Source organism: Phytophthora parasitica (genome assembly GCF_000247585.1).
Source record: "Phytophthora parasitica INRA-310 unplaced genomic scaffold supercont2.3, whole genome shotgun sequence".
In the NCBI taxonomy this organism is placed as follows: Eukaryota; Oomycota; class Peronosporomycetes; order Peronosporales; family Peronosporaceae; genus Phytophthora; species Phytophthora nicotianae.
This window is the reverse complement of record NW_008648989.1, coordinates 1490085-1512042: the sequence shown is the minus strand read 5'-3', so window position 1 is coordinate 1512042 and position 21958 is coordinate 1490085. Positions and strand designations below refer to the sequence as shown.

The window sequence follows — 21958 nt, the reverse complement described above, 5'->3', positions numbered from 1 at the left end:
GGCTTGAGTCGGCTACGATGTGGACGCAGGACTTCGTGCGCGTGCTGCAAGGCGCCAGCAAAGTTGCTGAGCAGGTGGTGCGCACACAAGGACCCGATGTGGCCACCAAGAGTGGACAGCTGTCTAAGCACGCGACGGAGCTCGCTCGGTTGGTGCCCTACTTCCTCAACGGAGAGGGCGCTCCGCCTGCTCCAGCTTCTCAACCAGTACAAGTGCAGCCTGCTGCAGCCTCTAAGCCAGTACAGACACAGCCCACTGTAGCCTCGGAGGCCGTGCAGACGCAGACCAAGACACAGGAGAAAGCTCCGGTGCTGAAGCAACAAGTAGACGCGATTAGAGAAACGCCTAAGAATCCGGAGATGAAGATCACGACGGAACCGCTTAAGGACGACACGATCAAGCTCCCGGAACTAGAAAATAAGACCTCTGAGCCTCTGAAGATCGATACACCTCCTGTTGTGGACGAGGAGCCGCCTAAGAAGGTGTGGGAGGAGAAGCACGTGCCGTCGTCGCCGCTGTCCCGTATCTTGGGCTTTGGTGGCCTTGCAGCAAGGCTGGCAGTAGGCACTGCAGCAGAGATCGTACGTAGTGGAGGAAAGAACGGTACCTACAATGCATTGGTGTCCGATGCCAATGCTGAGAAGCTAGCGGAGACACTGTGCACCATGAGAGGAGCAGCTCTCAAGCTCGGGCAGATGCTGAGTATCCAGGACGAAGCCATGATCCCGTCTAAGTTGGCGGTAGCACTGGATCGTGTCCGTGAGAAGTAAGTTGAAGGGTTTATTGAGTGGTGGTGTTGATATATTGCTAACTTATTATTATTGCTGTTGCTATAGTGCCCACGTGATGCCGAAGGATCAGCTGCACCATCAACTCAAGACCGAACTGGGTGACGACTGGCGCGACAATTTTCAAGAATTCGACGATGTTCCCATTGCTGCCGCGTCCATTGGCCAGGTAAATTATATTTGTTTTTATTAAATTATTTTTATTTAACACGATTGTGGTATACCGTATTGACAGGTGCACCGCGCCACGCTGCTGAATGGTGACCGTGTGGCGATCAAGATTCAGTATCCTGGTGTGGCCGAGTCCATTGGCAGCGACCTGCTTAACCTGAAGAGGCTAGTGACATACACCAACATCTTGCCCCGTGGACTGTACATTGACGAGATCATCCGTGTGGGCAAGGAGGAGCTCACAGCCGAGTGCGATTACCTTACTGAGGCGGACAACCAGGAACGTTTCAAGGAGCTAATTGAGCAAAGCGGCATGGGGGAGAAGTACGTGGTGCCACGAGTGTACCGCGAGTTGTCCACAGCGCGCATCCTGACAACGCAGTTGATCTCGGGCGTTGCAGTCGACAAGGCCGTACATCTATCCCAGGACGTGCGCGACAGCATCGCTCGCCGTATTTTGGAACTCACGATTCATGAGCTCTTCAACTGGCGTTTCATGCAGACAGACCCGAACTGGAGTAACTTCATGTACAATGCATCCACCGACACGATTGGACTGGTGGATTTCGGTGCTGCTCGTGAGTATCCCAAGGCATTTGTGGACGATTACTTTAACATCGTGTGGGCCGCGGCGAACGAGGACGAGAAAACGCTGGTCGACTATTCAATTAAGATGCACTTCCTCACTGGCGACGAGTCTCCGAGCATGATGCGCGCCCACGTTGCAGCCGGTATGGTGGTAGGAGAGCCGTTCCGGTCCCATGAGCCTTTTGATTTCCAGAAGAGTCAGCTGACCACTAGACTCGGTCAGCACACGGAGGTTTTCATGCATGGCCGCCTGACACCGCCTCCACAGGAGGTGTATTCTCTTCACCGTAAGCTTGCTGGGGCTTTCCTTATGTGCATCAAGCTACGCGCGGTGGTTCCTTGTCGGGATGTGCTAGAAGACGTGCAACGCCAATACTACTCCTAACTGAGCCCAATCTACAGGAACGACTCGAGGAAACAAGATAAAATGAGGACATGGGGTTGCTTGAATCAAAATCTTTTAGACGGAATACAACAAGGAATTCACTCTTGCCTTCAGCTGCTGGGCTTGGATTGAGAAAGGCAGGTAGTTGAATGTCTTGGTTGAGTGGGTACTGACCTTTCTTGCGGAAGGCGTGAAGGGCTGCCTTTTGCTTTTTTTCATTTTCAAATTACAGACGACGAGAGAAATCGAGACCCAGGTTTCAGACGAGATGTTCCTGGCACAAATCCGCCTGAGAGCCGCAGAGAAACTGGAAAGCCAGGCTGGAATCCTCAGACTCATCGGTGTAAGTGAACGGCACGGTTGCCACTAATGGACGTGAGATCTAACACGTTTTCTTGTGGAACGAGAAAGGGAGACTCTCTTACACCGACGAGGGCTTGGATGGATGAAATTCCAGAAGAACCAGAGCGACTGAAGCAACCAGAGCAACCAGAGGAATCGCAGCAACAGGTTCAGCATTTATTAACTCCAGAGGAAGAAAATAATGCCAAGGCTGAGCCAGATCCAGTTGCAGAAGACCCTCTTGCGCGTTACCGGGCGATGCTCAAAGTTGGTGTCCCTCGACCTGCTGTTGAGAGGCAAATGCTCAAGAACGGAATCAATCCCGCAGCATTAAATGGACCCGTTCTGGAAGAAACCACAGTCATTCAGCACAGCCCTGAACCAGTGGCGAATGCAACGACAAAGCGTCGAAGATGGCACTGGAATGAAGTCCCAGCAGCCGATCGAGCTCCACCTCCGCTGAGCGGGTCTGTGTGGACTCGGGACAACGAGGAAGACGCATGTCAACGGGTCAGCACTCTGTCGCAAGCTCGTATCCAGGAACTGTTCGTGAGAGAGATTGACAACCAAGTCGAAGGCGACGACCGTGATTCTTTGGTGTCGATGACTAGCGATGCTGAAGTGGCCCTGGCAGTTCAGCATTCGTCCACATCTGTAAAGAACGAGAAGGTGCAAGTGATGAAAGGAACTAAAGGCACAAATTTGGAGTTTGTGGTGAGCCGACTCAAGCATCCCTTCGCTAAGGTAGCTCAAGACGTGAACATCCTGACGGCCATGTATCTGCAAGACACGGACATCAAGACGATTCTGGCAATGTGGCCCAGTGTGGCTGAACAAGTCATCCTAGACGAGTATTCTGGAGATTTCGACTCACTGGGGCGTGTAAGGTATCTGGAATGGCATCGTGAGAGCTATTTTCTCACTGGATGTGTGATTTTTCTTAGTGTGAGCAGTTTTTGGTGAAGATCCGAGCAGTTCCAATGGCAAAAGAGAAGCTCCAATGCCTTCTATTGAAACTGGAGCTCCAGTCTCGTGCGGAGGACCTCAAGTAAGTCTTCATCCAGCGGAATATACCAGCAGATCTGATAGTTATTTTGTGCTCTGCGTAGACAACTGGTGGAGCTTGTGACCCGGGCGTTGAATCAAATCTGTTCGAGTTCCAAGTTCAATGAAGTGATTCGACTTCTTCGAGACTTTGGCAACCTTGCCAACGAGGAGTTCGTGGGGAATTACCGAGCAAGATTCTCGCTGGAGTCGTTGCTCAACTTGAGCCACACGAAGGCGTTCGACAAGAAGACCACGATCTTCGATGGATTCTTGTACCTCCTTCGAGTATGAAAATAAAATCGTGATGAAGCATCAAGAGGTTCTAACTAAGTACATTTTTTTGCAGACTGAGAAGGATGGAAACCTCGCGAATTTCTACGAGGAAATCAACCTTGTTCTGCAGTGCAAGGGCGTGTCAGTGGGTGGTCTAACGGTGGAAATGAACCAACTTCGCGAGGGTCACCAACTTGTAAAGTCAGTTGCTCTAGCAAGCAGCAAGTTGTCGGACAGGGACGCAAAACTGGCGCAAGATGCTTTTAATCAATTCGCAGATGAAATCGACGACAGATTGCGCGGCGTGCAGGAGAGTTTCGACAAGATGGAAGCGAGCGTGAGTTCTAGAAGTGCTGAACTACTTCTTTCCCATTCTAATTGTTTGTTCTTGACCAGCACCGCGCGTTCTTGTCGTGGTTCGAGGAGAATCCCAATGTGCCGCTGGATCAGCATCTCAAGGAGATCGCGCAGTTCGCGTCGGAAGTCAAAGACAGATTCGCAGTACTCAACTGGTGCCTTTAAAATGACTGCGACGGTACTTGTCATGATCCCAATCAGCAACGTTTCCGTTGACAAGAGCTGTACTTGCGTCAGAAACGGTAATTACGGAATATCATAGCAGACACGGTAAATATGCTCTAAAAACTCAGCGATATATTACGAGTTGCCGCTAGCTGATGGTGTGGCAATTATGATACAGGACGTCACAACCTGACGTCCATAACTTAGGGTGGCTGTTGATGCAGCTTAGAGTCCGATCATGGACGCGTTCTTGCAGATGAAAAGCATGAAGCGGTTGCGGCACTCACGGAGCTGATCCTGCATGTCGACAAGCGCGAAGTGGTTGTAGTGCACGCGGCATAGATACTGCATCATGGTGAGCATTTGCTGGCACATTTCGCGGATCTGCGGGACCGTAAGGGGTTCTGGAGAGGTCATGCGCTCTCCGATCTGCTCCAGCGTGGTCGAGAAGTTGCGCGCGGGCGCGTCGTCGCAGCAGAGATCTCGGCACAGGTCTACAGCCACAAAGAGCAGCAGCTCCAGCTCCTCGCGCAGTAATGTGGCTTCCTCTAGTACCATTTCATACTCTAGTTCAGTCCACGAACAACGCGCACGTTTCTCCCTGCAGTCATCGCTGAGTACGATCTTGCGCTTGCGGCTAGCGGAAACCTGAGGCGGCAGCGACTGGCGCTTGTCGACGAGCAACATGTTGGTGAAGGCGAACGGCTGGAAAATGATGGCAATTGGCGGCCAATGCGCCTGGGACTGACTTAAAGTTGTGCGCTGTTATTAGCGTGACTTGCACTCGAGAGGGCACTTTGGTAAATGAGCCTTCTGACCTCAAGCCGTCTGGTGATGGGCGCCTAAAATATTTGGAACCGGATGGCGTGAAAAAATTGAGGTTGACGACACACTTGGTCTCAGTATGCGCGATGTGTGGCAGACGTTGCAACGTTTTGCAGTTTGAGGCAACTTTTGTTCTGACTCATGACGCTCTTTTTTTTCAAGAGGCTTTTCTGGAGTTTTGTCGCTGTTGGAGTGAAAAATTCCTCGCTTCTGGTATGTGAACTTCCTTCTGACAGGATTACTATTGCCTCCTGGTGTATAAAAGTTTGGCGAAATAGACGAGTATCGCACCGGGAAAGCCAAAGATCGCAAGCAAAAGCTGGGTATTTTTTTCTCAAGGCAAAATCCTCTCAAATTATTATTTTACTTTGAAGTATCTGATTTCATGCGAGTTTGGAGGCGTTCCCCTTGACCTCCACGCCCGGTGTGCAAGCGGTACGCTGCGGGCGACACCGAAGCCACCTCCCTTCAAGGAAATCAAGGAAGCCACGCTGAAATAACGAGACGGCAAAACAATTCAAAAACAATTCATGTTATAGTCAGCACAATTTTTGCACCACGACGACGACGCCGTGCACTGGCCGTTGCGTTGGAGCGCTGCTTCTTCAATCCATACTGACCACCATCGCAACGTATTCGTCTCGGTCGCTATCAATAGAGGAGCATTGATCGCCTCCACGGCTCTTTCTTGGCTGATCTATTTTGAATGTTGTGGTTCGTCAGAAAAAATTCGATCCGTTTGGCTTGAGTATCAGAAGAAAAAAATCAGCTCCAACCACCTGCGCGTCAAAGACGTCGAGGACTGGACTGGTAACAGACAGAGCTGGTGCTTGTCGACGAGCTCGTTTATTTGCCCGTGCCGCTGGTGGAGCGGTCGACCATTCCACACCATCGCATGGCTGCTGGGAACTCGGTGCAAGGGTCCGCCCTTCCCAACATAGCGCGGCGTGCAAGGCGGATGCAACGAGTGCAAGCGCTTGCACTTTGCTTGCTGTCGTTACAGGGTATAGTATCGTTCGAAACTATCGAACGGGTGGTCGCTGAGGACTCGAGGAAACGATCTTAGAATTTTTGGTTGAAGCGGCAGAACTGGCTACCGACTCAAGTAGTCGGAACATGGCTACACTCATGGGGATGCGCTTGTCGTTGTTGCACGCGGTCTACGATGATCGCGGCCACCAAACGCTTGGCAATAAGCGACGCGGAAGCTCAGCCAGCCAACCGATATCATGACCCACAGTCAGCGCCGGTAGCTACGCTTGCAGCCCTACTATCTCCTTATGGTCGGTGTTTAATTTCGAGACATTTTTCACGGAGCTCAGCAATCATTAGCCTTATTTAAATAATCTGCGAGCCCGCGTCAATCGGCGCTGCTGCTGCTGGTTTGTACGTTGATATGTGTTATGTTCGGAGTCGAAAATAATGCAGAAAAATGAATTATCGACAACACACGGCACGCAACACGACACTGGAAGAAGTTGCAGTCTGTAGCCACATCAAGGGACCTCACCGAAATGTTAGAACGTCTATGCTCGATGATGATCTGATAACATTTCAGGACCTTGCTACTTGTACTGGCAAGTTGCCAGGTGGGCCGGGCAATTATTTAGGAGCAGGTGGTAACTTACAACTGGTTAGCATCGCCAGAAGAGTTTGGCCGCCCCACGGCAAGGGTGGCAAAAGAAAAGTACGTGGGAGGGGACGACATTGGTAGTAGATCTCATGGGTGTACACTTATCTCCTGATCTATTGGTATGACAATGGATACAGCACTTCTCTAAATCAACTTCCGTATCGAGAGCATGCTGTCAACTGAGTTCGTGTCACTTGAATGCCGAAACAAAAACACCGTCATATCCATCCAGTCTATTTACGCGATCCCTTCTTGCCCTGCTTGACTTTCCTGGTAACAAGCGGTCTGCCCTGCATCAGCATATCCAGCCCCTTACGATTGACACACTCGCCCGTCGACGTGTCTAGTTGCAATTTTCGGCTACCCAAGGCAAAACTATAGGCGTCCTGCCCGTCATGGCCTAGTAGCTTAAAGTCTGCAAGCAAAACATAAGCACAAAACAAAACAATTAACTTCGAATAAAGCCCCTATGCTTATCCACCACTCACGCACCTTTCGGTGAGGCTTCCAGCACTTCCTTCTGTCCGACACCCAAGACCGAAACGCGCACGAACTCGTTAGGATCGCCTACTTTTCGACACGTCACGATGTCCGTCACCACTTTGTCACACATTCTCTTGGCGCCGAAGAACGCAGTGGCCGATGCACTACAAATGGCTCCACTTGTAGCCAAAACCTCCAGCATATTAGCGCTGGCGTCTGCCTGGTACACGAGGCTGCCTGACAGTAGCAATGCGCAGTACATCTGGAAGCGGCTACCGGGCCCCATCCAGCGCATCAGATCTCCGCCGCAATTCTGTACGATCGGCGTCTCATGTACCTTGGATTTGTCTACGGGCACTTGGATCGTGGGCTTAGCAGCGAAGCCCCGTGCTAGCGGAGACGCAAGCGTAACCGCTCGTCGAGACAGCATGTTCGTGTGTGGCTATTGCGATTGTGTTGCCTACACAGCATGTACGTAAAACTCACATAACTGATGTAATCTACGTAAAACCACATTTCGACAAGTTTCATCACATCCGACGCGGAGTGATGGCCGACTTCGGCGTGCGCGCCAAAACCTCGCGGATTCCGTGGCTTCTGCTGCTCTGGTGGACGCAGAAGATATTGTGGCTACGTCGGTGGCTCAAGATCTGGGTACAGAGGCCTCTCATGCGGCTTGGTATGGGCTCAGAAGACGTTGAAGAGGTCGAGAACGAAGAGGTCTCGACTCATCCGGACGACCAGCATCCGGATGCTGCTCTTCCCTGTGGTCTCGTTAATAGTGGCAATTTGTGCTTCGTGAGCGCCGTTCTGCAATGTCTCGCTACAGTCCCAGGCTTCCTGGACGGCGTGGACCGCGCTTTGCGTATGCGTACACAGCTGCACATGGTACGGCAGGCAGATGACACGCAGACGCAGAAACTTATGGTAGCTGAGACGCTCGTAAGTCTCTTAAGAGGGATCTCGCCTATTAATGAGGAGCTGGAGGCTGAAGCAGAAGCCGGAGCCAGACAGGAACGACAAAGACACAATCGAGACGACAATCAGCAGAAAATGAGACGCTTTAGGACGGCTGCCAGTCGATGTACCTACTTAATTTCCAGTGCTGCATCAAGACAGGAACAACAGGACGCTGAGGAATTTCTGACGTTCCTTCTGGAGCTGCTACACGACCTACTACGAGCTCCAGCGCAGCCTGTTCGATCAGATGATGAAGAACGACAACAGTTTCTGCGTGCTGAGAAGCTGTGTTCCAAGAAACTCAGAAGCTATGACCCGAACGACCCCAGATCATACATGCGGGCTGTCGGTAAGTAAAATTGTTTAATATGGTTGTGCGGGCTGCGTAGTTACTGACTGTTTTTATTATTTTTTTTTAGCAAACCTTGGTGAAGTGCGATGGAATTATTTCTTACGACAGAACTCTTCTGTAATTACCGATTTGTTTTCGGGACAGACTGTACGTGGCTCCCAGTGCTGTAGTTGTGCGAATCTCACGTGCCTTCACGAAGAACAAAGGTATGTTACTTATTCATGTTGATTGGGCCAATCCATCGACTGACGTTAGTCATTTACTGCATGCAGAGTCATTTCACTTACAATTGCCACAGGGAAAGGTGACCAGACGCTGGCTGAGTGTCTGGAACACTTTCGTCATCCTGAGCAGCTCACAGGCGAGAATCGAGTGTTCTGCGACGGCTACTGTCAGGCCAAAACTACCCGCCTCACCCAAATCTTGTTGCAACGTGTGCCGCCTGTATTAGTTCTTCGGTTGCAGCGGTTTAAACACACATCCGTGAGAGGACATGCAGAGAAAGTGGACACTCCCGTGAGTTTTCCATGCGGGAGCGACAATTTCCTGGACATTACGATGAACGCTTTCTTCCGGGACGACGAGAAGGGTGTCAAGTTCGAGTTGGTCGGTGTGTGTGCTCATCTTGGCGGATCAAATGATTCTGGTCACTACGTTGCTTACGTGAGGCATCGGGCCCCCAGACGAGATGCTGAAAGTTCTGTTCAGTGGCTCCGAATTGACGACGAAGTGGTCACAGTGATAGAGGAATCCAAACTTCGAAGCGAGACTTTGACCACTGCATACTTGCTCTTCTACTCTCAAGTGGTCAGATGAGTAAATGAATCCATGAAAAAAATATTATTGTATCGCCAGACAATTTTGATTGTGAAATCGGGGGGGGGTTACGCGATGACACGCAGTTCGAATGAGAGACTGAAGACTTTAAAGTCTCGGTGTTTATCTCGGTGAACTCAAGTTGTTAGCTGATTTTGCGAGTTGTATGGTGGGGCTTCAATCTCGGAGGTAGCATCCCCAACATCGCTAACATCAAGTGGGAAGCTAGTCACGAGTTGGATCAGTCTTACACTGGGGCCAGCGGACAACACCAGGCATACATCCTGGGTAGCCAATGCTACGGCACGCCGGCCAGTAACTGGCGCCAGGACGGCAGTCAGCGGTCGTATCGGTGTCTTCCAGCGCAGTGGACTCCAGTGGGTACTGGCCTTCAAGGTAACACATTATTCAGCCCACACAGCATCGCTTACGTGAAGGCAGATGCACTTACCTCGTTCGGTTGGGAGCCCGTTCACGAGATATCCCAGCATTAAAATCGCGGTGACAGCAACTAATCCCAACAAGATCTTTGACTTCATGATTCCTTCGTCTTGGTATTGGAGCCAGCGAAACTTGAGAAGTGAATGCATTCGACCGTGTCGAGTAATTTCAGACTCTTTTTGAGAAAGCTTCCTGTTGTCATATAGCAGTTGTGGCGAAAAGCACATTCCTTTTCTGCGAGCTTTCGGATACAAACACAAGATTGCGATGCTCAAGTAGAGCTTATACAACGACCTAGGCAACAGGAATCTACGACGCTGAGGTGTAGAAGTGGAACTGGTGATAGTAGTCCAGCACGGCAGTCGTTCCGAACCGGAACAACTTGCCCACGCCTGGTATGTAATCCAGGACGTCCGCAGCCTGTTCATCAAACCGTGAGCATACAGAGGCAACATTCCAGTCTGTATGAGCCCAAAATCCTACCTTTCCAGTCGCAGGCTTGGTGACGGTTGCAAACACTGGGTCGCGAAGCAAGTAGAGTAGCAAAGCCATCTGCCGTATTCAGACAGTAACAGGACAACTTGGTGAGGACGATACTCGCGGATAGAGTTGTAAGTCGACGAACTAACCTTGCGAGCTGCAAATTCTTCTTTAGCCTTGTCGCCAATGACAGGCTTCGATGATTCCACCGGTTTCACAGCAGCAGCAGACAACGCCAGCCTACAGAGGTGCAGACACCAAAGTCAGGCCACAGTCATCAACAAGTTATTCAGTCAGTACATACCCGGACAGTTCCACCAGAAGCGATAAAATGACAGGAGTCCATGAGGTCGCCGGTCGGCGACGACGCAGTACTGCGTACACAACAGGCCGCAAAATGTGGCAGACTTCTCCCGCCACAAGAAGATCCTCGCGCGAGCCGTCCGCGACTTCGATCGTCGCGTCCTGATACCGAACAGCAACGATCGTCAATCACCTTACAATTTGCATCGTGTTTCATGCAGGCCTCACCTCGAACGAGATCTTGTTGGGTTCGTCGTCGCTCTTTCCTGCCGGTGGCTCGGGCTCCGATACCGTAGCTACACCATAATGACAAGCAATCAGCTCAAAATCGTGCAACCACTGTCCATAGCCTCTCACCCTTGCCAAAGGTCTTGCCTGTACGGGCACCAGGCTGTTTGGTCTTCTTAAACCGGGCGAACGCCGACGGTCGAGGCGCAGATTCGACGCCCTTGTACTGGAGACACACAGAGGCGTAAGTCTCGGTTCACAGCTCTATAGTTTATACCAAAAATTCACCTTGCCGCCACGCAGTAGCATGGCACGACGTCGCTGAGCCAGTAGAGCAAGACGAAGTACGCTCTTGACGATCTCCACCCATACAATGAGCCGCCACTTGCCCACATCGCCGCCAACTCGACGAGCGACGACTTCGGCGAGTACTTGTACGTGCGAAATTAGCGACAGTGGCACACGAAGCAGTCGCGTTAACCTGCAAACCAACCAGCGTCAGCTCTTTAGTGTTCCGGCAGATTAGAAGAGAAATTGACGTACTTGTGGCAGTTAGTTGGTGGCTCTGTCTCCTTGTTGTCTTTCTTCCACAGCACGTAGTCATGGTACAGATGCAGCAGCCCAACCAGCGAATAACCGAACTGCGTAGCAACCTCCGGCTCGACTAAGCGCTTAGGCACGAGCTGTGGCGCCACATACATCGTCGTCTCCACATTGCGGGCCAGCCCCGCGTGGCTTCCCACCCACGCCTCATAGGACGCAAGTAGGGACGCCGTCTTGGAGACTGCGGAGGGGGGGACGACACGCGTGGTGGTCGTCATGGTACGCGTGACCGTTGTGGTGGTCTTGGAGTCGTCGTCCACGGCCACGTCCGTCTCCACCGTCGTCGTCTTATTCTCGTCCGACATGTTGAACTGCAAGTGGCGATTAATTAGCACGGAGCTGTGGTTGCAAGAGTTGTGGTGTTGAGTAAACGATCTAGGATCGCACTTTCAACTTATACCCTGTATAGGTCCTATAAGTTATAGGACCGTTAATAGGTTTCTCCCTACATGTTATAGCCAATCAAAATGGATCTCATGTGTTAGTTTGACGTGGTTACTTAGGTGAGTGTATCTGTCTACTTTTCAAAGACAACAACAGCAGCATGTCAACAACTCTGGACTGTGCCACGGCGACAGTGCTGACGTCGCCGGACCATGAGGCGACCTACGCGCTGGTAAATGATGCCCAACACGTTGCGTTTTTGCAGCAAGAATGCCGTATATATGGTTCCCCTGAAGGATCCTTGACGACTGCATCAGTGGCACCACTGCGCTTGGCATTGGAAGAGATGGCTGTGGGCGTTGCAAAAGGATATTTGCGGTTAGAGGCAGCAGCAACTGGACTCGATGGCAGCAGCGGTGGTGATGAAGGGAACGTGCTAGTAGAAGACATCACTCCGGAATTCGTTGAAGAGATACAGTCAGGAGGATCCAATGTCGACACCAAGTCGAGACTGAGTAAGATCTATTGGCTTCGGGGACAAATAGCGTTCATGATCTAACTGGTCTGCTGCAGCACCGCGACGACGTGACCGACTGCGAGTTTTTCGGGACTTATGGGAGAAAGGATATATCGTGACTTTCGGCTCCAAGTTTGGCGCTGATTTCCTCATCTACAAAGGTCAGACTCTGTAAAAAAAAAAAAACTGTGAACGTCGTAGTCATAGACACGATGCTAACGTTATGGTTGTGGTATAAAGACAACCCCAAGCGCGCGCATGCGGTGGCGCTGATCGTGGTGAAAGGTTACGAGGAGGAATTTTCTCGTGTGGATGTCGTGAGTTTCTGTCGTGTGGCCAAGATGGTCAAGAAGCAGCTCGTGTTTGCGTGCGTGCGAGCTAGCGAGGAATACAAGAGCGGTGGTGGGAAGATGGATGATACCGAAGGCAGCAACTCTGAAGTGGCTGGAGATAGCGTTGTGTACGTTTCATTAGCGCATGCACTGCTCGTATCGCGCCAAGAAGAAGGCGGAGAATGATTTCGTGACACTGGAGGTCGTATTTCACAGTATTTGGTGTGCAGACTTAAGTATCCACGCTTATGTGCTACTGCTGCCCGCTGTGGAGGACGGGGTCTTCAAATTCACCTCGTTCTGGCGAATCTTTTGAGCAATTTTAACTAGACAGTCGGCTTCGGCTGGGATCTGCGTGTTTTGCCGCAGATCGAGCGCTATGACGGTGTTATTCTGCTGCAAACCCTGCAGCAACACATCTCCGTCGCTTTCACTGAGCGCGTTGCTGCTCAGATCCACGGAGCGAAATGCCGTCGTTGAATCACTGAGGATTTCAGCCAGCGCTTCAGCACTTTCCTTGCCCAACATGTTGCTGCTCAAGTTCAGATTGGTCAGCGACGTGTGATCCACTAGACCTTCCAGCAACATACGCCCACCGTCGTCTGTGAGACGATTCAGCCGGAGATCCAGCTCCATGAGACTGGTATTGTATTTGAGCCCACGACTGAGATACCGTCCACCTTCCGCGTGTATCTGGTTATCACACAGCTTCAACGTAGTGATCACGCTCTCGGGCCCCAGAAGTTTGGACAGCAATCTCGCACCGTGGTTTGTAAGTTTATTGTGTGATAAATCCAACGAGGTGATACTGGTGTTCTTTACTAGCCCCGTCATAAGCATCCGCAGCAGATCGTCATCCAGGAGATTGCTGGGCAGCCACAACGTCGTCAGCGTATTCGACATCTTGATAACATGCGAGAGGTTCGTGGCGTCCGAGATCTTCATTCCGAATAGCATACGTTCATACTTCATACCGATCTGCTTGACACCGTAGGTGACTCGAAGTCTTGTCAAATTATGTAGTTGAGCACAGATTTCGTTCAAGTCCAAGTGGGACAGCAGTTGGTCGATCTCAAGCGTGAAAATGTATTCGCTGGAGGCCTTGACGACGGCCATTAAGTGGTCATGATCGTCTACAGATGGGTCGAAATCTTCAAGAAGATTCTGTAAGTGTTTTTCTAGGAAGAGTTGCTTCCATGTGAGTCCGTGGTCGGCAATCTGGATGTTTTTCCACTGCGTTTTGCTGAGGCAGCAGCGCTTCCAGTAGTTCTCATCAGTCACATTAGGGGCCGTCACGCACACGTCGAGATCTAACGGCAGTCGAGCCATAACCTCTGGAAGGAACTGGCGAGGCACATTTTGTGCCTTTGGTTGCAAACGAAAGCCGTCGGAAATGATCTTTAGACACATAATCAGCAGCGACGGGATTGCCGTCGATGAACCAGCATTTTTGTCATTATCTGCCCTCTGGGCATTCTGCACGACTCGAGCGCGATACTTCTTTACTTGGTCAGATAAAGCGCACACATCTGTGGTCGCACCGACGGTGGATGCTGATACCATGCCACCTCGTTGTCGTTAATGAAAACGACCCTTCCCAACCAATAAGCACCACTGGTTTGAGCGCGGCAGTCGCTGTCACTCACTTCGGATCGCTTCAAATAGTCGCTACAAATAGCGAGGAATATTTTCTCAAGGCAGCATCTAGCTAAAGCCTAGCGATGAAGAAGTTGCCGTGAGTTGAACCCAACTTCAACTTGGAATCCAAGAGTGATGGTTCCTTGGTTTCCCTTGGATTCCGCATCCATTTCGCATTCCGCACTCTAGCGCGCACGTGAAGGACAAGGAACGGGAGGAAGATGGGAAAACTACGTGTCAATGAAGGAAACAACGTTAAGTCGGGCTTTGGGGAAGATGAGATTGGCGAACTGCGCAAGTACATCGGTGCGTCGGACTCGCACGCATCATTCTTCTGCATGTGCTCACGTTTCGTTCTTGTTGTTGTTTCCTTTTGTAGTCGACATGATGCAGGCTGAGATGGAGCTCATGGAGAACATCAAGCTGAACGAGCGCAACGTGGCGGCGGCGAACGCACGCATCAAATACTTCAAGGTGCACTGATCCACTTCCGATCGAGTGTTTTGACGCTAAATAATTGTAAATGTCTTCAGGAATTGATTTCTCAAGAACGTGCGCGCTATAAAACACTGAGAAGGGAGCTGGAGGGAGACACTGTCGAGCTCAAGAGTTTGGAAGAAAAGCAAGTCGGTAAGGGAAAAAAGTGTATCTACTACCAATGACCATCTAACTGACTCTTGACAGTTGCTGAGGCGAAGCACCGCGAGTTCCGAGGTAAAGGATTGTGAAGCGTAAATTGTTGCTCAATGCATTTAGCTAATTGATACTGCAGACGCCGTAGCCAAACGTGAGAGCGAGGTGCAAGTGCTTCGCACTCGATTTCAGCAACAACGCGCCGCCATGCTCAGTTTGAGATGCCAGGTCTTGAGTGCTACTTCAAATTTGGACAAACTGTCGTCGATACATGCATCGGTGGAGAAGGAGACACAGAACGGTACAGAGTTACTTTTGCGGTCAACATTCAAATGGTTGTAACTGTTACTGTGGTGTTGATACAGTTACTGTGGCCTTGGAGGAGTGTGCTGAGCCGGTCGAACAGCGCACTGCTCGCCAGAAGCTTCGTGCCAAAATCAAATACACGCAACGATTCGTCGTACAGATGGAGGAGGAAACCAACCAGCTTGCCGAGAAGCGAGCCAAGCTTGAAGCTGAAGTACTCAAGTGCGAACAGGAAGCGGACAAGCTACGCGAGTCAATCTTTCTCAAGGAGAAGGAAGTCGAAGTCTTGTTCAACCGTCTGCGTGCCGATACGCTTCACGTCGTCAAAGAAAACGGTATTTCCTGCCACGTTTAACTGTAATGCAAGAGCTAGGTGTAGCTCAAAAAAGTAGTGGTATGTGGTCTATGCAGGAAAGATCGAAGGCAAATTGAAAGCCAAGCGCAGAAACTTTCGCGTCAAAACCAAGAACGAGATAAACTCACTCAAGCGCCGAGTCACCTTTGTAACATCTGGTATGTATTGAGCTTAAAAGTTCATGCCCGCGGTCACGTTCTTAAGGTTTTGATGAATTAACAGAGCTTGAAAGAGGCCAGATGACGAACGAGGATGCGCTGTCTAGTATTGACGCTTTAAGCACCAGACGTGAAGGGCTAGAACAGAGGTATCTATGCGCTTAAGTCGTGGTGAAGATTCGCAATTCTCTTCACTTAACGTTGTTTTGCTCAGGCTGAACGGACAAAACGAGCAAATAGCTGCTGTCGAGGTAGTATCTCTTCAGGCAATTAGGAATTGGCACGGCTTCTAATGCCTTGCTCTGTATAGACTGCTATTACCGAGCTACAGGCATCGATCGCAACTTTTGGCCGAAATGAAGAAGGCTTCGACACCACACGTCTTCAAGAAGAGCTGAATATAAAGCGTGAAGATGCTCAAGTGGCTCAAAAGAAGTTGGAAGAGAAACAGGTATGTGCTGAACATCACGCTTCCTTTCACAACCAATCTGACAACCCTGTAGAATCTCCTTGAGCTCCTGGAAGCAGACCAAAATCAAGTAAGTATCTTGCACCTTTCACCTCGACGCTTTGCTGGAGTGAAGTTGATCGCGTGTATAGCTTGATGCAACATTGAAGGACGTCGAAGCGCACATTGTTGCGGCAAAAGATACAACGGAACGGCTCGATCGTGAGATCGTATCTCTGGCTAAAGACATTAATGACCAAGAGGCGAAAAGCAGAAGCTTAAGTGCATCTGCGGCTGATGCAAAGAAAAAGAGCGATGATCTCCAGGCAGAATGTCAGAAACAGCAGCGCAAGAACAAAATCTCTGCCAAGACCCAAGCAAAACTTCGTCGTCAAAAGAACTCACTATTCAAGCAGGAAAAAGAATTGGCGTCGGAAATTCAAGAAGCAGAACGCTTATGCAGAATCTTGGGTGAAGGTATCAAGGTCCGTGCCACAATCTTACTCTTTTGGTTCTTGTGCGTTGAGTATCAAACAACTTTACATGTGTTTGTAGTACGGCATGGAATGCGTTGAGAGACTCAGAGAATCAAATGCGCTCTGCGACGACAAAGAAAAACGCATCGAGTTTGAACTTCGTCGCCAAGAACTCAGCTTGCAACAGCAATGCGCACAGGAAGAGTCCAAATTTCAGGCAGATGTTGCCTCTTGGGATGAAAAGGTACTCAGATCCGTTAGTTTTTTTTTTTTTTTTGCTTTACATGAAGCTTTAGTATCTAATGTGTTTGGATGCAGATCAAAGATGTGGAGCGACAACTTCGTAGTCTTTAAGAGCTCATTTTCTGAGGTTGCGTAACTCGTTTTTCAGGATGCACGTTTTGTGCATCAGTTTTATCTAGCGTTTTTCGAGTAAGTGTTTGAATTAGCGTCATTCTTGGAATTTGATGCACCAAGTGGCTGGAATGGGAGGGGGAAGTGCTTCAAGTACGCAAGCGAATACCGTTAGCTTGAGATCGAGTGCTTTTGTTCTCATTCTCCAAGTTGTCCTGGACCGCACAAGCAGCAAACATGAAGGAGTTTATCGTCGTTCTCGCCTCCATCCTGTCCGCCTTGACGATGGCGACGCACGTCCCTGGCCATAAGCCTCCAATGAAGTACGGTGAACCCCCCAAGCACTTCGCCGCCGAAAACCGTGTCCTGATGAATGGGGGTGGTCTGGGAGACGGCATTGGTGACGACGATTTAGGTGACGATATCGGTGGATTGGGCGGAATCGGTGGCGTTGGTGGATTGGGCGGAATCGGCGACGTCGGTGGGCTGGGCGGACTCGGAGGCGTCGGTGGGCTGGGTGGAGTCGGCGGCGTCGGTGGGCTGGGTGGAGTCGGTGGCGTAGGCGGCTATCGCGGTAAGTGGACATTTTTGCGGTGTGATATTCGAATACTGAGTTACTGACCGAACGGCTAATGCATTTGACGGCAGCACTGCGTGGGCTTGAGGATGATCTGGAGGATGACGCCAACGCAATTAATGATAACGACGAGGTCGTCGTCGCTGGAAGAACGGTGGTCCGTGGTGGCGCTGTCGTTGCTCGACCGGGCCCTCGTCGCTGGTACTACTGATTTGAGAAAGACATGTCGGGCGATGGACCTGCGGCGCAACTTGATCTTACCTTTTGCTTCCCGCTATCACTGAAGCTGTCGTGCATGTAGTTGAGTAAGCCAAATCAGAAAATGGATGTTGCTTTCCTCTGGTCTTGCCATCCCAAATGCATAAGAATGAAATATTCACTTAGCTTTCTAGATCCGAGTCGTCAGAAACGTCAAGCTCGGCCGGTAAGGCTTACCTCAAGCTAACGGGTCTCATCTGGGTCATATCCATATAGGATATGAAGAATGCTCTTCTTATTCTTTTCAGACGCCGGAAAAGCGAATTCAATGGTTCTGCGGCAGTACGTAAAAGATAAGCTGCAGAGAGTGCCGACTTCGCCAACTAGACAATCTCGTCTGTATTGTTGCACGTGCAGTAGTCCCAAAGCAGATACTTCAGTAGTAAATTGTAAGATGCATCTCGATCAAACGTGATTAAGTTCGCATTTGACGATAACCCTACTATAAACGTTTGGGTCCGAAGCTTGCGTCGTTCTCTACTCGATCTTGAGCACTTCGATCTCGAAAATGAGCGTCGAGTTTGGCTGAATTGTACACTTCATAACATCAGAGCCACAGTTAAGGAAACCAGGAAATTGGTACACATTCGGAATTTTAAATTCATGCAACTAATTGGTGAAAAAGGATATCCCCAGGCCGGGAAGCCACCAGCTCCGTACGAGTAGTCGGGCGTGCAGGTGAGACGCGCCTGCTCTCCAAGCTTCATTCCCAGCACGCCCTCGTCCCAACCCTTGATCACCTGGCCGAGTCCGACCTTGAATGTGAAGGGGGTCTGGCCAGGGTCCTTGGTGCTCCAGAACTTCTGCTGGAGGTCGCGATCCTTGCCGTAGCCCGTGCAGTGCACCGTTACCGACGCGCCCTTCGTGGGCGTCGGCCCGTTGCCCTCCGCCAAAATTTCCTTCGTCACGCCCATTTTGCTCGATCCGTTATTGGGATACCAAACCCGAAAAGGCTATTATACAGCTTATTTCGTGTGACAATACGTAAGACAAGCGATAGCATAGTTGCAAGACCGTACTGCCAATTCGGCAATGTGTTGCAATACTTGTAACGACCTCGCAGCTTGCACAAGCTAACACATTCCAGCTTGTAACGAGGAAGGAAAACGGAATGCAATGCATGGCGCATTATGCATGAAATAGCGCCACGCAGCAGGAGTACTCGTAGCTTACCGGTGAGCCGTACATAAACCTATCTCCAGCACTGTAGCTATTTTTCAAAGCTCATGCATTGGAAACCAGTGCACCCGAGCATTGCAAGTTTGAGAGCGGAGGCAGGGTTCAATGCCGCCGTCATATATTCCAGGCACTGATTATTCCCCAGCATCTCGGTGGACAAGATTGGCAACCTGTCAATTTGATAGTATCAACACGATTGTCATGCGCCCTGAGCAGGGCGCATCCTGGATTATGGATTTCGCCTCTGCTATCTCCGTCGACGGAGTGATCCGTTAATTACTGTGCCTTCCTTTCCTGCCTTCACTTCTTGTCTTACTGCGGCACCGGCCAACGGTGCATCCGACAGCATTTTGCCAGTCAAGTCACTTGCATTCTGCCTTAAGTTCGCTCCTCCTCGGCCAGGGAACTGAAGACCAGCCGAACGATGTCGTCAGGTTATCAACGCTATCAGCGCTGTCACACGCTTACGCGCCCCTCGTTGGCATAGCAGCGCTTGAGAAATGGCTCAGCAGAGTGGCATCTGCCAAGGGATCCTCGAGACATCACCTCACCCACTCTCATTTATCATTGCGAGCGAAAGCGCAGTCTTTGCCGTCATTACGTCATTTTCACCGCCGACGGCGAAAGCGAACACCTTGAAGCGCCTAGTGCGCATCCGTGAATTATCCTGCATTTTGCCAGTCGATCCGAGCTCACCATGATGCACGAGTCGGTCGAAAAGTACGCGTACAACTGGAAGTCAGACCCGACCGTGGACGTCACGACTTCGCCCTCCTCTACGCCACCATCGCCCCCTCCAACGCAGAAGCCTCATAAGTGTCCACATCGAGGTTGCGGCCGTCAGTTCAACCGGAAATACACGCTGGTGGAGCACATGAAGACCCACACAGGCGAGAAACCACACGTGTGTCCTGTTCGCTCCTGCAGCAAACGTTTCAGCACGTCGGGCAACCTGTCGCGGCACAAGCGCCTGCATGGTGTCATCAAGCCGCTCGAGTGTCCCGTCGAGGGCTGCTACTGCACGTTTCCGAGCGACAATAAGCTCGACAAGCACATGCAGTTCCATCTCGGCAGCCCCGTGCACGTATGTACCATCGGTACCTGTGGCAAAACGTTCAGCACCACAGGTAACCTGAACCGCCACGTAAAACACCACCACCCGAACGAGACGCTGCGTCCGCTTCCGCCCAAACAACCCAACGCTCCGTTGATGATCCAACCACCTCAGCAGCTCCACATTAACATCCCGTCGGGGCAACAGGTACAGCAATATCCCGTGGACATGTCATACCAGTTTCCGAGCCCGCGTGTCGTTCCCATGAAGCGGATGCTGGACGTCGCCCCGCCGTCCTTCGCTCCGGGCGTAGCACAGCAATATTACGGAGGTAGCACGACCCGGTGGAGCGGATCAACTCCAGCGCAGGTCGTACCGTCTCAGTTACCGTCTCCCATGGGGGTCACACCCAGAGGCACTCGTAACCCCGGCATCGCCGACGTGCTTTCTTCTATCTTCGACGAGATGGAATACGCCTCCGCTGATCCAGAGAAGCCGTTGCTGGCACCACCACTGCAGCCGCAGAACCTGTTGGACGACATGGTAAACTTCCACGTCGCCCACATTGAGCTTTGAAAAGACATATCATGAGTCAATAGGAGGAATAAGTTAATGAACGGATACGATTGTGGATACCTGTTCGTGTCATCTCAATATCTCGTCATGAAAAAAATAAGAGCATCGGGATCTTGTAAAATCTCGCGTTATCAATCCCATACGATATTTTCGCTAGTATGCCTGAGTGCATTTTGAAGCATTGGCACAGCACGGAATGAAAACTCGAGCAGTGAAAATGACGAGGACAAACCTCGAAGTTGCTGGCAATCCACTTCATTAACTTAAATTTACTACTGTAGTTTCGAACATCTAATACTCGGACACTTTTGCTTTACGACAAGTGGGAGACATGGAAGTTGATCATATCGTCGAGGATACTGATCTTGCCGTGATTTTCGGAGCTCTCAGGCTCTTCGTCTGGCTGGTCCACAGCCTCATTGAAAATATCCGTGAGGACGTCGACCATTTCGTCCGAGTGCCATGTTGTCGACACATTGAGAGGGGGCACTTGGAACTCTTCGCACACTTCGGGAGTGAATTGTGGTAGGCTAGATACGTCAATGGCAGGGGGCTGGGAGACATCCATGCTGCTATCGAGCAGGAGCGCCGTGTAGGAGGATGTTGACTGGTTTTCGGCACTGGTGGGGCTCGATGCATCGAAGTCAGACGACGACGACGATCCGGTGGAGACTTCGTCCATGTGCTGGTGCTTGACATGGCGGTTCAGGTTGCCAACGGTGCTGAAGGTTTTGCCGCAGTGGTTGACGGTACACACTTGTACGGCACCCCCGAGATGGAACTTCATGTGCTTCTCGAGCTTGTTGTTGCTTGGAAAGGAGCTCAAACACCCCTCGACGGGGCACTGCAGCGGCTCAATGTATCCGTGGAGGCGTTTGTGTCTCGACAAGTTCCCGGACGTAGTGAAACGTTTGGCGCAGGTCTTGACCGGACACACATGCGGCTTCTCGCCCGTGTGGGCCTTCATGTGCTCGATTAACGTGTATCTCCGATTGAAGTGGCGGTCACAGCCTGGCTCCGTACAATGGTGAGCTGTGCGCGTCAGTGACTTGGATCGAGCCTTGACGACGGTAACGGAGACCTCAGTCTGAGGCAATGGGGCCGATCCCAGACGTTTGAGCGTCACGGTGCTTTCAAAAGTGGCGTTGAGATCAGCAGATACTTGCATGTTGCGACTTTGCTACTAGAGTCGGAGGATAATGGAGAAATGGTGAAATACTAGTGATAGCGTCGGTGGAACGACGGACAGCGAGGGAGATGGCACTTAGAGCAACTGGACGACACCTGCGTCACGCCATTGCTGGTCTAGTCGAACGAAGTGGGACCGGCAAAAGGACAGCCATCCTCACGGGCGGACCAACGACACCAGTCGCCACCGGCTGGTCCTGAGATATGGCAGTAAGTCGGCAAGAACGTGTGACATCGAGTGCATCCAGCGAAATGGCATCTTGCACACTAGAGAAAGTCACGCAA

General features: G+C 50.9%; 13 protein-coding genes across 17 annotated transcripts; 7 read left to right on the top strand and 6 right to left on the bottom strand.

Annotated features, from left to right (window-relative positions):
• Window positions 1-17: 17 nt before the first annotated feature.
• On the top strand, window positions 18-1932 carry PPTG_01645 (Atypical/ABC1/ABC1-A protein kinase; the record flags this gene model as incomplete). Its single annotated transcript, XM_008895026.1, has 3 exons — window positions 18-766; window positions 837-957; window positions 1024-1932. The coding sequence occupies 3 exons, from the start codon at window positions 18-20 to the stop codon at window positions 1930-1932; spliced, it is 1779 nt and encodes a 592-aa protein (XP_008893274.1).
• A 268-nt stretch (window positions 1933-2200) lies between these two features.
• PPTG_01644 (hypothetical protein) lies at window positions 2201-4116 on the top strand (the record flags this gene model as incomplete). The annotated part of the gene is made up of 6 exons (XM_008895025.1): window positions 2201-2275; window positions 2344-3156; window positions 3219-3322; window positions 3384-3606; window positions 3668-3931; window positions 3991-4116. 6 exons carry the CDS (start codon window positions 2201-2203, stop codon window positions 4114-4116), a joined length of 1605 nt encoding a protein of 534 aa, XP_008893273.1.
• A 106-nt stretch (window positions 4117-4222) lies between these two features.
• PPTG_01643 (hypothetical protein) lies at window positions 4223-5061 on the bottom strand. Its single transcript, XM_008895024.1, has one exon. The coding sequence runs from the start codon at window positions 4801-4803 to the stop codon at window positions 4342-4344; it is 462 nt and encodes a 153-aa protein (XP_008893272.1). The 5' UTR covers window positions 4804-5061; the 3' UTR covers window positions 4223-4341.
• Window positions 5062-6621: 1560 nt separating this feature from the next.
• Window positions 6622-7526, bottom strand: PPTG_01642 (hypothetical protein). Its single transcript, XM_008895023.1, has 2 exons — window positions 7067-7526; window positions 6622-6989 (listed from the first exon to the last, which is right to left on the bottom strand). The coding sequence occupies exons 1-2, from the start codon at window positions 7485-7487 to the stop codon at window positions 6808-6810; spliced, it is 603 nt and encodes a 200-aa protein (XP_008893271.1). The 5' UTR covers window positions 7488-7526; the 3' UTR covers window positions 6622-6807.
• Window positions 7513-9310, top strand: PPTG_01641 (hypothetical protein). The gene is made up of 3 exons (XM_008895022.1): window positions 7513-8366; window positions 8437-8575; window positions 8642-9310. Exons 1-3 carry the CDS (start codon window positions 7607-7609, stop codon window positions 9183-9185), a joined length of 1443 nt encoding a protein of 480 aa, XP_008893270.1. The 5' UTR covers window positions 7513-7606; the 3' UTR covers window positions 9186-9310.
• PPTG_01640 (hypothetical protein) lies at window positions 9271-11625 on the bottom strand. 4 transcript variants are annotated; one of them, XM_008895021.1, is made up of 9 exons: window positions 11181-11625; window positions 10926-11118; window positions 10767-10863; window positions 10638-10705; window positions 10411-10571; window positions 10256-10346; window positions 10110-10178; window positions 9637-10046; window positions 9271-9574 (listed from the first exon to the last, which is right to left on the bottom strand). In XM_008895021.1, exons 1-8 carry the CDS (start codon window positions 11543-11545, stop codon window positions 9936-9938), a joined length of 1155 nt encoding a protein of 384 aa, XP_008893269.1. In that variant the 5' UTR covers window positions 11546-11625; the 3' UTR covers window positions 9271-9574; window positions 9637-9935. The 4 variants fall into 4 exon arrangements, with proteins under 4 accessions (XP_008893269.1, XP_008893268.1, XP_008893266.1 ...); XM_008895020.1 differs by having other exon boundaries at window positions 9278-10046; XM_008895018.1 differs by having other exon boundaries at window positions 9278-10046; window positions 10110-10346.
• A 106-nt stretch (window positions 11626-11731) lies between these two features.
• PPTG_01639 (tRNA-intron endonuclease) lies at window positions 11732-13784 on the top strand. Its single transcript, XM_008895017.1, has 3 exons — window positions 11732-12139; window positions 12198-12302; window positions 12382-13784. Exons 1-3 carry the CDS (start codon window positions 11785-11787, stop codon window positions 12657-12659), a joined length of 738 nt encoding a protein of 245 aa, XP_008893265.1. The 5' UTR covers window positions 11732-11784; the 3' UTR covers window positions 12660-13784.
• PPTG_01638 (hypothetical protein) lies at window positions 12720-14036 on the bottom strand (the record flags this gene model as incomplete). The annotated part of the gene is made up of 1 exon (XM_008895016.1): window positions 12720-14036. The coding sequence occupies one exon, from the start codon at window positions 14034-14036 to the stop codon at window positions 12720-12722; it is 1317 nt and encodes a 438-aa protein (XP_008893264.1).
• Window positions 14037-14332: 296 nt separating this feature from the next.
• On the top strand, window positions 14333-16841 carry PPTG_01637 (hypothetical protein; the record flags this gene model as incomplete). The annotated part of the gene is made up of 14 exons (XM_008895015.1): window positions 14333-14417; window positions 14491-14585; window positions 14645-14741; window positions 14796-14825; window positions 14884-15045; window positions 15110-15385; window positions 15462-15563; window positions 15628-15712; window positions 15778-15814; window positions 15874-16014; window positions 16067-16102; window positions 16164-16496; window positions 16567-16731; window positions 16806-16841. The coding sequence occupies 14 exons, from the start codon at window positions 14333-14335 to the stop codon at window positions 16839-16841; spliced, it is 1680 nt and encodes a 559-aa protein (XP_008893263.1).
• A 285-nt stretch (window positions 16842-17126) lies between these two features.
• PPTG_01636 (hypothetical protein) lies at window positions 17127-17629 on the top strand (the record flags this gene model as incomplete). The annotated part of the gene is made up of 2 exons (XM_008895014.1): window positions 17127-17415; window positions 17490-17629. 2 exons carry the CDS (start codon window positions 17127-17129, stop codon window positions 17627-17629), a joined length of 429 nt encoding a protein of 142 aa, XP_008893262.1.
• A 331-nt stretch (window positions 17630-17960) lies between these two features.
• Window positions 17961-18789, bottom strand: PPTG_01635. 2 transcript variants are annotated; one of them, XM_008895013.1, is made up of 2 exons: window positions 18307-18789; window positions 17961-18208 (listed from the first exon to the last, which is right to left on the bottom strand). In XM_008895013.1, the coding sequence occupies exons 1-2, from the start codon at window positions 18588-18590 to the stop codon at window positions 18154-18156; spliced, it is 339 nt and encodes a 112-aa protein (XP_008893261.1). In that variant the 5' UTR covers window positions 18591-18789; the 3' UTR covers window positions 17961-18153. The 2 variants fall into 2 exon arrangements, with proteins under 2 accessions (XP_008893261.1, XP_008893260.1); XM_008895012.1 differs by having other exon boundaries at window positions 17961-18789.
• Window positions 18790-19172: 383 nt separating this feature from the next.
• Window positions 19173-20872, top strand: PPTG_01634 (hypothetical protein). Its single transcript, XM_008895011.1, has one exon. The coding sequence runs from the start codon at window positions 19553-19555 to the stop codon at window positions 20483-20485; it is 933 nt and encodes a 310-aa protein (XP_008893259.1). The 5' UTR covers window positions 19173-19552; the 3' UTR covers window positions 20486-20872.
• Window positions 20724-21958, bottom strand: PPTG_01633 (hypothetical protein). Its single transcript, XM_008895010.1, has one exon. It carries the CDS (start codon window positions 21651-21653, stop codon window positions 20799-20801), a length of 855 nt encoding a protein of 284 aa, XP_008893258.1. The 5' UTR covers window positions 21654-21958; the 3' UTR covers window positions 20724-20798.